Source organism: Rissa tridactyla, chromosome 4 (assembly GCF_028500815.1).
Source record: "Rissa tridactyla isolate bRisTri1 chromosome 4, bRisTri1.patW.cur.20221130, whole genome shotgun sequence".
NCBI lineage: Eukaryota > Metazoa > Chordata > Aves > Charadriiformes > Laridae > Rissa > Rissa tridactyla.
The window spans coordinates 69,623,074-69,636,141 of record NC_071469.1 but is presented as its reverse complement, the minus strand read 5'-3'; the positions used below and the strand labels follow the sequence as shown (position 1 = coordinate 69,636,141).

The 13,068-nt window shown below is 49.2% G+C and overlaps 1 protein-coding gene across 9 annotated transcripts in view; it reads right to left on the bottom strand.

The window, feature by feature from the left end:
* The window catches only part of ATL1 (atlastin GTPase 1), a 31,531-nt gene that overhangs the window by 13,104 nt on the left and 5,359 nt on the right, over positions 1-13,068 (bottom strand). For 4 of the 9 annotated variants that reach the window (XR_008465886.1, XM_054197988.1, XM_054197989.1 and 1 more), the window contains exons 1-6: positions 11,229-11,427; positions 6,901-7,148; positions 6,420-6,554; positions 5,469-5,573; positions 4,690-4,740; positions 2,769-2,825 (exon numbers count right to left, since the gene is read on the bottom strand). Coding sequence is in view for 8 of the 9 variants with exons in the window: in XM_054197988.1 (XP_054053963.1) it covers positions 2,769-2,825; positions 4,690-4,740; positions 5,469-5,573; positions 6,420-6,554; positions 6,901-7,148; positions 11,229-11,301 (669 nt within the window). In the remaining variant the exon portion in view is untranslated. Of the gene's footprint in view, positions 1-2,768; positions 2,826-4,689; positions 4,741-5,468; positions 5,574-6,419; positions 6,555-6,900; positions 7,149-7,296; positions 11,203-11,228; positions 11,431-13,068 lie in introns of those variants that run through there. The other 5 variants (XM_054197983.1, XM_054197986.1, XM_054197987.1 and 2 more) reach the window with 5 other exon arrangements.

The window sequence follows — 13,068 nt, the reverse complement described above, 5'->3', positions numbered from 1 at the left end:
CGGGCTGTCTTTACCATGCCTCCTACCCAACCTCAGCCCCTCCAGCCCAGCACACTGCCAGCCTTTGCGAAGGCATCATGAACGGGACTGGTGTCCGGTGAGGGCGCACGGGGCAGAATGGGTGGTTCCGCTTCAGCACAAAAGCGAGGACACACCGTGGAGAGGAGGGAGCCGAAGGGCAACGTTAATTTTTCACTGCCAAGTATTCCTTCCTTCCCAGCAGGATCCATGCAACTGCCTCGCTATCAACACCTTCTCTGCACTCCCTGCTTGGCAGCGTTTTCCTATAGGAGCTGTTTTCCAAAGCCTCCCTTACAGATTTGTATATTTTAAGGACAAAAGAGTTTCAGCGTGTTTGACTTACGGGCCTAGAATCTCACCCAAGAAACTCAAGCTGTAGACTCTCTTCTGCAAAGAGAGCTGTCTCGGTTTAAAGCCTGCAGCTACAGAAGCCCCTGCGTCTCTCGTTAAGCCACCCTAACCATTAAACTGCCCCCTCATTAACAGCATGCTCCTCGTTGCTCCTCTGACTTTGTCCAGCCCCAGCTGCAGACACTGAGCTGCACGCTGCCTCATCCTCCCCACTGGAAAAGCAGTTTATTTACCATCGCCCTGCTCCTGCTTCCTAATCCAAACGTCTTTAAAAATGTGCTTTGCAGAAACAAGCCCACCTTGCGATGTGGGCAGGAGGTCTCCATTGCTCACCCGCCACATCACCATTGCTCCTTCTACCAAATTTTATCACATCTGCAAGGGTTTCCACCAGTCGTTTGATATTTTCCCCCAGATCATTAATGAAGATGACAGTGAATCAGAGAGACCCTGGGGGTAGCCCCAAGGAAACACTTCTGAAGGATGATGATTCCCTATTAAAATTAGTTCGGCGTGCTCTGTCATCTATCAGTTAATGAGTTTTTAATCCGTTTACAATGGATTAAAACAGACAATGCTGACTCGGTATGTTGTTCACTTGCTTTTAATCAGCATCGTAGGGAGATAAGGCTTACAGAAGGCAACATATCATGGTGATAGTAACCTTTATCAACCGAACTCATGGTCTTTTAAAAATTGATAATGGGATTGTTTGACAAGACTTGCTAGGAACAAAACTGGGTGACTTGACAGCAATTATGGTCTTTGGTAAAATCAGAGCCTATTATCCAGTCCTAATGACTTAAGCATACTTAAAAGTTTCCCTTTACAGCCTCCTTTTTACTGACGGAGTAAGAAGTATTTCACTTTCACTGAAATATTTGTCTACATTATCCTGATAGTTTTTAAATAAGGAACAGGAATATTTATTTAATGTCTGGCTTTTTTCTGTACCATGTTACAACTTTTTCTCCTAGCTCTTGCTACTACAAGTCATATATTTTTACTGGTAGCTTTCATATCGTTTATCAGTCATGTGCCCGTGCCAGCATCCAATATACCCTTGAAGCTCCCCGAAATTTCAATTTGTCCATTTGTTGTATTTTTTAACCTTTCAATTTTATTTCCACTTCCTGAGCACACACACTCTATAAACCCCTTAGGCCTTCCAGGATGGTGGTGAGGATGGCAATTCTCTTTTTGTATTGGAAGGAAAAAGTAAAACAACTGTAATCCATTCCCAATTACTATGTGCGTTTTTACAGCATGTTTTGTTCTCTGCTGTTTTCCACTTTGTGAAGCTCACAAACCCCCATCCAGCTGCCACCAACCCTCCCATGGATGCCAGCTGGAAGCTGGACCAAGCCATTGGGACTGCCAAAGAGCGTCTGGTTAAAGGAACAACTTGTACAGGATAAGGCCAGAGCCCCACAGAAGGTGTTCTCCTTCTGTTTACCACCCTGATCATGCAATGAGTCCTCCATCTCCACTGCGGCTTGAGGACACTTGGGGACCTCGCAGCATTGCTCCCTCCATCCCCTCAGGCCCCGCTCCCTGCCCCACACCTGGTACCACAGACCCCCGAAAGCTTTAAAAACTGTTCCACCACCTTCCCAGGTGCACAGGATTCGGTGTAGCCATAATCAAAGCCATATGAAATCATTTCTTGATCTGCTAAAGGAGGTTTAGTGAGCTGCCTCAGCCATGTCACAGGTTCCTTCTGCCCCGCTGCCTTCTGCTTTGTCTCTTTTTGTTCATGTTCGCTTTCCTACTAGAAGGGGCTGTCCCAGCCCTCCATCCTCCCAGCTGCTCACAGCTCTGGTGTCCAGAGCAAGCTCTTGCCTGCCCAACGCTCTCCTTTTTTTGAACGCCAGCTTTTCACGGGTTGGGAAGCAGCAGGGTGAACAGATGTCCCTTATTTGAAGTTAAAACCCCACTTAAACAGAGCCTTCCCACAGCTCTGCTGTCACTTGCGAGAGCTCTGAGCTAATCCTCATCCTTTCATTTTGCCAGGAGCAGGGATTCCCAGGGCAGGAGGGTTCAAACCTCTCAGAGTGAAGGCTGGGCCAAGTCCCTGAGAAGACGGTGTGACAAACCTGCTGCAAAACCTGACTGCTTTCCAAGCCTGGCAGGACGTCTGGCAGGAGAGGGCAGAGCTCTCGGGATGGCAAGGGTTCAGAGAGGAATGAAAGAGCGATGTTGGATGTATCTGGAAGCCTCTTCAGGGGCAAGGAAGCACAAAGCCTTTCCTTCTCAGAGCTGAGCCAGTCCCCAGGCATCCCCATCTCCTCCCCGTCCTGCAAACTGCAGTGACACCTCGTGGTGAAGCCAATCAGCTCAGGGCCAAGCCACCTCTGGCAGAGGGGACGTATGCTGGCCAGGACCCTTGGACTCACCTGGAAAGGTTTCAAGAATGTCTCCTCCATGGCCAGCCGGCCATACTCGGTGAAAAGCTGGAAGGAGAAGCAAAGAACAACAGGACTGTTAGTTTGCCGGTCCTCATGGACACACAGACGGCTGTAGGCCACAGGCACAGTGGCAAGGGACGGTTGTTGTCTCAGGGCTAACAGCACCATTTGCAGAGCTGGAATAGAAACTGGCTGGCTGTGCTTTCGGTTCACACCTGAAAGGCACACAGAGCTGTTACAGGCAATCACCGTTCTGAGCCCTCGCACGAAAGATCTCAGCCCGGAATTTTTGGCTGCCAAATCTGTGAAAAACGGCTCAAATCAGCTGCTTGCTCTTGCTTTCCTACCAACCAGAAACTTCACGTGCTGCAGGGGACTGCTGGAGCCCCGCTCTCTTTAAACACTCCAAGAAGAAGCGGAAATGAATTCAGAAATAAGTACTTTCCCTGCAAACCCCTGCTGTGCAAAGACTGTAAGATCAGCCTACCAGCAAGATTTGAAGGCTCTCCAGTCTCTCTGGACTGTAATTTCTAACCAAAGGCACAATAACGTATTTCACAGATGCCTTAAAATGGGTCAACATGTTAAACAATAATGGCTTAAAACCCAAACTGGAAGATCAGAGTAACACTGGATGAGCTCAATGTTAAAAAGACATTATTGTTATAAATATTTACTGACTGAAATGATATGGAATTCTTCAAATGCTGATTTTTCCAGATGGACTTTCCTTTTTCTTAACCTCCTGGAAAAACCTACCTAACAAATCAACCATCTAAACAGAAGAAAAAGCTAGAGGTAATATCACGAAATGGGCAGGACACCTGTGCCACAAAAATCCAATTAGCTGCTTCTCTCTAACAGTCAGGGCTGTAATTACCCTTCGGGGTCACCTGTACTGAGCCAGTACCAGATGTCAATGGTCAGGCTTATAAACAGCTACCCAATTTCTTTGGGCTTCTCCTAACAAGCCAAGGATCCCGTCCTACAGCACGAACAGTGCAACTTCTACCTTCAGCTTCCCCATCACTTAAGTCAAATGAGCACTTTTGCTGCCCCTACTCATGGAGCAGCGGACGGACGGTAACAGCAGCAGGAGTACAGCCAATACATGGTTAACTACCCTGGATGCCTCCCTATTACTAGTCACTTTAGCCCCTTCTGCAAGTCATTGTGTGTTTCCAGCGCCATGGGTCAGTCCTGGCCTCTGATGGGGCTCTGCTCTCCGAGGGAACCCCGTATAATCCCATGGAAGGACATACAGGCCAGTGTCGGCTGTATACAAACTGTTCCTGGCAGACCTGTGATGGGTACTCCGCACCGAGATGCTCTGTGACGGGTACTCTACCCTACACAGTCTGTTTGATGCTCCTCTAACCTCACCATTAGAAAGTCACCTTAACCCTCTCTGGCTGCGCTGTGGACATAGGAAGAGATACTGCCCTCCACTTTGCAGCGGCGTCATACACAGCTGAAGATGTCACCACCTCCCCTCTCGGCTACTTTTTTCTGGACTTAACAGCTTGGTTCTTTCAGCCTCTCTGCGCCCTCCAGCCTCCCGCTGCAGCACAAAGCAAAGCCATGGGCCATTTCGAGCTCCACAGGTGATCAGCCTTGAGGAATGCAAGCATCCCAGAGACAGGAATGGTCCCTCCTGGCAGTGTCTCTCTGACTGCCCTGCCAGAGGACCCAGGCCCCCAAGAAGCCATGCTACGAGAGCATAGGCAAGATGGTTTCAACCCAAATGACTGTTCCTCTATGCCCATGAAACAATATGAGAGTTGGGAAACTGAAAAACCCTTTTGTGGGTCCGAATGCAAAAGTGCCTTTCCAGAGCAAAACAGTTTGCAAGTGTGGAGCGTAATCCAGGTACCCTGGTGCTGCAGAGCAGCAGGGACAAGGGTCTTACCTGCAAGTGCTGCAGATCATCCTCCTGCACGTTCTGGGACAAGTTATAAACCTGCATTTGAAAACAAAAACTTCAGAGCACTCGCAATGGTTGTTCTTTGGGCCAATGCGTGGGTCAGTGTAGTTAAAGCCTATGACATTACCAATGGGGACACAGCCAAAGTCCCAGCTGGCCCATGGTGCCAGTACAAGGCAGGCCCCAAGCACAGCTGTACCGCTGGACAGACTCACACTGTCAGACAGACAGACATTGCTGCTCCCTGTGCAGCAAAACACTCCAGTATGGGAGCATCAGGACCAGTCTTGCCCCAGCCTCAAAGCCGTCGGGTCCATGTAATGTTCCTTTATCTACATTTTTATGATGTGCTGAGCTCTGTACCAGGATGCAGCTTCCAGCTCCTTCACACTGTCCTCCAAGTGCAAAGGCCAGATGGCAGGAAGGGAAGCCCTAACAGGCTATGTGGTTACTGGTGCGTGAACACCTCCAGCCCAGAGGCTTCTCCAGCAGCACTGAGACAAAAAGCACACCCAGTTCCCCAGACCAAGGTCCTTTCCTCTTTGGTAGCTGGAAGCAAAGGGATGCACCTGCTGCTGGCCCTGCTCTTGGGGTGAGATGAGACTGTTCCCTGTGATGATGGAGTCACGTGTGAATGCTGCACTCGGTGCAGCCAACATGATGGCCTTTCTCTCTCCCACCAAAGGCCCTGGCTAGCTGCAGTGTTACTGGGTTTTTGCCACTGCCTTTTAGGAAATGATTCCTGGAGACATCCCCCTTCTTACCTGTATTGAGCTGATCATTGTGCTAAGGGCAAATACAGTGGCCGAATCCCGCAGGGTGGACTGGCTGTCAAAGGTCCCCTGTGTGTCCATCAGCAACACTGCAACCTGAGAGGCAGAAAGCTCCATGTCAGCTTGGGTGCACCCATTCAGCATCTGCATCCAAGCAAAATCACTCTCAAATGCCAAAAGTGTGTGTGTGGGTGAATGTCAGCTGCATTATTGCAGTGGGAATCTCGCTGCTTCTGCCTCAGACTAATAACTGGTGGAGAACAAAAGAAAAGAACAGCCCAGTCACTCTTGACAGCGTGACGACTCCATCAGGCAGCGAAATAAATGCTATGCAATGCAGAGAAGGGAACTGCTTTGCTCCTCAAATACCTGCTGTCACTATGGATGGGTCTTTTCCTGAGTCTTCATTAGCTTCACGTCACAGAAGCCAAACACAGCAGCATATCACACCTCCTTAACCCAAAATACATTCAGCCAGTATTAGAGATCACACCATGAATAATTCAGTGTCACTTGGGTGTTGGGCTCTTCGTTAAAGAGGAGATGAATACAAATATTCCTGGCTATAACTTGAATTTGCAGGATGCCCCCAAATCCAGTTTGCATTGTATTTCACCACCCTGAATGAAGAACGCTCCATTTTACAGCTACTGCTCTAGGAAAGGGGAGTAGTTTGCAAGGACCACAGATTCAACATCCCTGGTAGCAGCAGAGAAATAAACTCTGGGACGTCCAGTGTTGAAGGGACACCCAGACAGCACATCAGGGACACCCAGACATCATATCAATTCATTGCATTAAACCCATTCCTGCTAGATTAGGGATACGGTGTTGAAGACCTTCTCTAAACTTGCACAGGCCACCTAAGACAAGGCAGAAGAGTCTGGAAGAGAAAAATGAGTTGACTAGTGACACACTGCTATGCAACAGAGAAGCACTCACCTTTTTACCATCGGGTTTGTCCACCAGGAAAACCTCGCTCCATATCTGAATGCCGGTTGTCTCCCGCTCAGATCCTCCCCGCCAGGAGAAACCAGTCAGAGGCTCATTGTAATCTCCAACCCAGTCCACTGCTTCCTGCAGGCAGGAACACAAGAAGTTGCTATAGTTCTCATCTCACTTTGGTTCTACACTTTCCCTCTGTGCTGCTTTCACTCCAGTGCTGGAGGAGGGCAGCCCCTATAAGAGAGGTTTCCTACAGGGCAGCAAATGTGAACATCTCTGCTCCAAAGTCAAGAGTACACTGGTGCCCAGGGCTGTGGAAGGATCTGCTCTATTTTATTTTGTGAAGCCCATGGTAATGAGAGGCTTGAGCATTCCTAGAGCACCAAATGTCCTGTCCAGCTCATCCCTGGGCGGTACGTGGGAGCAATGAGCAGCAGCACCATACCCCTGGGAAGAGCCACCTGAGCTGGAGCCATACCTTATTGTACATGTACCGCAGCATGAAGTCCATCAGGAATGATTTTCCTTTTCTAAAAGCTCCAGCAACGGACACAGCCACCACCTCTTTATCTCTGACAGCCTCTGAGAGGAGGATGCGGTTCAGTGCAGCTTCATCCAGTTCGAAGGAATGGTCATCTTTGACAATGAGGACTTGCACTGGTCCTGCCTTCCTCACGGATTCCTCCTCCTCTGAGCTCCACTCGTAAGTCTTCTCTGCAAAACTACCTGCATAAACAAGTAAAACAAGAGCTGTTAGGTTCCTTCTTCTGCAATGTGCAGTCACAGACAGCAGGGCTGGACACGGTGGTAACAGGCTAGTTAGCCCAAATATCCATTCCAAAACGGCATCATTCAGAGCAGATGTCTGTCAAACCTGTTCTCAGACATCTCAGTGGAGACTCCATGCCACTTTGAGGCCATCTGTCCACGTTTTCCCTGCAGGCAGAGAGTTCCCCGATGGAATCTCCTTTGACAAAACACACCCAAGAGTTGACATGGACAACAGATCGCTCTCTTGTCTGCAACAACTTCTTACATACACAAAGACTGCCATAACACCTCCCTTAGCTTATCCGCTGATAGAAAAGAGAAGTCCAAAGCCCCGCAATCACCCCTTGCTACCATGTCATCTAGGCATCTGACTGCTCTCCTCTGGACACTCCCCACCAGGTCCTTCCTGAAGGCTGTCTCAAAAATGGCAGCAGCATTCAAGCTGAGGTGTCTAAGTACCTCATGTCTCTGTCAAAGGACTCTGCCTTTATGCATCTTGTGCAACTGCTGTTTCTGTGGCAACAGCAGAGTCCCACTCCATCTGCAGTCTGCACTAATGCTCCAAGTGTAATCTGCTGCTTCTGCCATCGACCCCATCAACGGCCTCCCCCGAGACAGCCCCAGCAGGAACCAGGCCACGAAGACACATGCCCATCCTGATAAAAGCCACTTCTTCACTCCCAAGCAGAAAACATATGCAAAGCGCAGGCAGTGCTCATTTTCCCATTTCGAAATGGCAAGGTTCCCTGTGGAGCTGCTCCCGGCACAGAGGCGAGTGCTGCCCAGGCCGCGTAGTGTTCATGCAGCCTTACAAGAAGGTCTCACCTCCCCGTGGGGACAGGGGAGAAGCGACAAGCACAACGCTGCAGCAGGAGCCTTTGGAGGGGATGGGGAGGGACTCAGCGTTCGGTCACTGCATCCACGCTGGGCAATGGCAGGGTGCCAGACAGATACGTATCGCCTGCGTGATGCTCCAGGCCAACGCAGCTGAGATGACTGCAGCTTTTAATGGCCTCATGGCCCGTTTGGGCTGCTTTGTGTACCTGCCACAATACAGGAGACAGATGCATTTTAAGACCTGCCATCCACAGAGACGGCAGCCCTGGGGTTTGCAAACAACAGGCCAGCTCCAGTAATTTTCCTTTCATTGTCTCCAAACTTCCCAGCACAGGAAAGAGATGCCAAAGGTGATTAATCATGCCAGTCACCTCACCTACAGCCACGTGAAATCTCCTCACCAGCCAGGAAGGGAGCGTGTGATGGAAAGTTCCTCGGCATTTTCTCAAAAACTTTCCAGTTTGTTGGCTCTGGCTGCAACTTTCCAAACACGGTAGCCTTAAGTTAAAACTCCTCGGTCTCTGTTTCAGACCCTGACCTCGGAAATCCAGTTTTCAGCCAGTCCCAGTTGTTTCAAAGCACAAGGACTATGTGTGCACATGCTAAAAGGCAAGCTATAAATACCAAGAGGAACAGGGTTTGCCCGTTCTGGGCCTCTTTATAAAGAAGCCTCCAGCAGCAACTTCGTATTTTAAATAACAGCATGCTTTTGTATGAGTTTGTGATTTCCTATGATCCTGCAACGAAATATCGGGATCATTAAGCCTGGTTGCTAGGGGATTTCTGGTGGCTCTCGGACATATACTACAAGCTTTCTTTGCTCACAGTTGAAAGACAAAGATCTTTTCTTCCCGATGCTTGGAGGTTTTTTTAGCAAAACAAAAGTCCCAAACACTCTGAAAAGCTAGATTCTCCACCAAACTGCAGCAGCCAGGGCCCAGCAGCACCCAACTCCCTTCCAACACCAGCCCCTGCCCCACGTCACTGCTGAGGGGCCTCCAGCAAAAAAAAAACCTTCCCATTTCAAATACACCTTCCCGGGATCCAGGCACACATCGCCAAATGACTTGAAAAATGAAGGCCTCTGAAAGCATCCAGTCCTCTTGCTGCACACAACAAATACCGTTTCCAGCATTAAGATCACATACAAATGGACAGATGCCAAAGGCCCATAAGCTCACGTGCTCTTTTTAAGCACTGCCATGCTGCAAGTGCCATATAAAGTCTACGGTAGGAAATACCTCCTCTCCTGCAGCGTTTCCCAACACCCTGCTCAGCTAACCGAGTCCAATTTTTTTTTTCTTTTTACAACTACACAGAAAGGATAGTGGAGAGATCCTTGTATAGGATGTGAGTCATGGCAGAGGCAGGAAAAAATTTGTAAATTAAATTATATCTGAGCATTTCTGACTCTAGCCAAGCCATCAGGGGTGCAGGTGAAATAGCTGTGCCACCTCCAAGGACTGGATGAGTCCCACCTCCAGGGATGCAGACAGAGGGCGAGGGGGACCAGCATTTTACTTGTCCCACACTAGCAGTAATGGGAGCTGCAGTCAGAGGGCCCAGCTGGGTACCAAGACGGGCACAAACCCTGCTTCAAGCACAGAAAAAGGCAGCATGGATTCCCCCAGCTCAGACAGCTGAATGTACTGCCAGTCCTGGGCAAGGATCCGAGCACCGTGTCAGGGGAATGAGGAGAGTCCCTCCTGTCCTGCTACCAAAGGGACAGTCAGTGCCAGATTCCCCCTCCTGCTGCTGCTGGTGCCTGGACAGGATCTCCCAGGTCTTCCTCTCCCTCCGGTTCAGCTGCTGGAAAGAGCGACAACCACTGCAGAGGAGAAAAGATTGTGTTGTTCCTTCAAAACATCAGAATCTGTAAGGAGCATATTTTTTTTTAGCAGATATTGACAGATTTTGGGACAACATCTCCAGACCCAAGTAGCACTCCAAAGCAGCCATGGTCTCCTAGGGGACATCCTTGCTTCCATCACCCGAACACCAGGAAAGCCAGCCTGTTTGCACAACACAAGGGCAAAATACAAATTATTATGAGCAGGATATGTTGATTTCCCAGTTCATTGGAGATATCAGGAGAAAAGGCATTATATTAAGCAGGTCTCTGAACTAATTTCAGCCCTTTTATCTCCGCTTCTTTCATGTATACCATCTGCAGACACAACTCTATCTTTCATATTTATTTCCATGTGATGAAATTTCCATGTTCTGTTTATTAGATTATCTGCCACATTGGAGAGCCAGAGATTATTTTATAAGATGGCTGCGCATTACTGGAAATCAATTATTTTAACTGGCCTTTCCGTCACAAATTAGTTATCTGCTTTGAAGGAAGTTGTACCTGGCAATGACAAAACATCATCTGGCCAAAAAAGAAAGGAAGGAGACCTCAGCTTTCCTAAACGCACTTTTGTTTTTACTCATTTTCTAACTTGACTCCTCCTTTCTGTCGGCTCTCTCCCGGCGCCTTGCAATTACGTCAATTCTCAAGCTGCTCATTCAGAAACTGCCAGGATACAGTTCCTTTTCCCCATTTCATAACAGCTCATTTCCATGACTCTAAAGCAGGGTGGAATCCACGTCTCTTTTCCATATGGTGATTCAAAGTGGAAAGGTGAAAGGAGATCAGAATTTGCATTCATACGTACTGGGCTGTCAGACAGCAGCAAGGAAATGGCCCAATTCACGCAGACAGCCCCATAGTACAGGACATACTGCTCACTTTATGTCAGAATCTAAGGAAAAAATAAAGCATTCCTCAACTGCTCTAGGACTTATTTTTGGTTAGAATTAAATAAATTAAACCAGCATATTTCACATCGTGCCTGTGTACGGACTGACTGCTGATGTCTAATGTATTTAAGGTCCTACAGAAGAATAAATTAGATAAATTACATGTCACTAATTATGCAATGTACCTTTGGCGAGTGCTTGCTTAAGCCTGTTCTTCCTTTAGCTATGGAAGAACAGGTCACAGAAATGCTGACTGCATTCCAGAGACCAACTAATAAAGTCAGCTTTTTCCTTAAATGAGTTTGCACAATAAATACATTTCATTCCAGAGAACAAAACGCAGCCATGACCCTTCACCTGTGCAAACACAGGCTGCCTAACCAGACCCCGAGAAAGCCAATGTGTCAGCCCTGCTCTTGTGCTCTCTTGGACCCCAGAAGCCTTACCTACACAAGCACTGCCCATGAAAAGCAGAGACCGCAGCCTGGGCCCCGATCCCCCCGTTAAAATACACAGATGTCATGCGGTGCGGCTATTCTGAGGGTCTTGGAACCAGGTTGCTTTACTGCATGGGAAAACAGAAACTACCAAAGAGAGAAAACAGAGGTTTGATGGCAAGCTTTAACTTATTTCCCTGGAACAGAGCATCCCTGTACCGACCGCGTTGGGTTGCTTATCAGCAGTCCTCTAGGGATTAATTCGATCAGCAGAGATAGCTGTGTGGATCCTTTCTGAAGCTGTGTGGATCCTTTCTGAAGCTGTGTTCACCCCAGCTGTTTACATTACAAACATATCACAGTGCTGCTGACGATACCATGAGCCAAGCGCTGAACAGCCCTTACAGTCAGGCTTGATCCCTCTGCACATTCTCCAGAGAGCTTCAGCTTCCAGGAAGCTTATCTGCCCTCCGCAAACGGTGCTGGCAAAGAAAGACATCTCTCTCCAAGCTGCAGTCTCCCTTGCGCATATCACATCCAGCACGGCTGCTGCTGTGACAGGAGTTCTGCTCACTCTATTCATGCTGAACTACCTCCGCCACACAACCAGCCAACAATCATCAGCAAGGCTCTGAGGAGGCTGGGAAAGGCAGCATCGCTTTGAGCATGCACCAGACATCCTCTCCTTCTCTCCAAGACGGGCTTGCGCAGAGCTCTGCATCTTATCCAGCTAATGAGGGACAAAACAAGAATTAAAGCATTGAAGCAAAGCACATATACCGCACAGCCAGGGCAGAGGGGATGTGGTAGGGCAATAACCTGTATCGATCCTGCGCAAAGGATCAGATGAGATCCTGCACAAAGGATGCACAGCAGGGCACAGCTGCATCCTGAAGCGCTGAGACTGCCGGGGCAGCCTGGCCTGGTCACCTATGAGTTAGCAAATTCCCTCATCTCAGAGCTGCCATAAGGTGTCTAGACTGAGGTGCTCCTGGGAGACAGTGTCTTTGAGAAGATGAGGCAGGGAAGCCTGGCTGGGTAAAGCCCTCTCTTACGCCCATCGCTGCTCTGTGGTCTTGCCTGCGCCGCGCTCCCAGAGGGTTCCTAGCCAGCAGGTCAGAAGGCCTCCTGAGTTGGGTTTAACAACACACACACATTCACCGCCCCTTTCTACATCCTACCTGTGCCTCCTACACCCAGGGCCCAGCTGACCACACAGCCCTCCCTCCACCCTGCTCACACCTCTTCTGGGATTTTAGCAGCCACATGGAGTCGGAGGACCCCACACCCGGGGAGGGGTAACACCAGGCACTAGCCATCACTGCGGAGAGCCACGGAGCCCCGCTGAAGTGTCACGCGTCCACGTGTACCTCCCTCAGGCCCCAGTCCGGCTCGCTGCCTCCTCACGCCTGGGGCTGGTAGTGTGGCAAATGCACAGTGAAAGGGAAGGCAGAGCCAGACCTTCTCGTGCCCAAATGGGAAATCACTTGCACGTCCCCAAACTGGATGTACAGATGCAATTACAGCTCTGCCATGAACCAAGGTGCAAGGCAGGCTCTCAATACCTGTGGAAACGATGGGTAAATGACACAGCCCACGATGAAAACCTCCACCCAGGGAGCTGCAGGGCACTGCTTAGAAACAGGTGAAGAAAACTGTCATGTAAAAAATTAGCCCTGTCCTTTGGCAAGCAAATATGGCAGGTAAAAGATCACACTTGGTAGTCATTTGGGGTCTTGTTTTGAGATCCCAAGCTACCCTCTCCGAAGTTGGGGTGAACGCTTCTACCCCAGCCGCACAGCAGCGTTAACACCTCTGCCCCATGCAATCTGCACTCCCATGTGCTCCTGGCG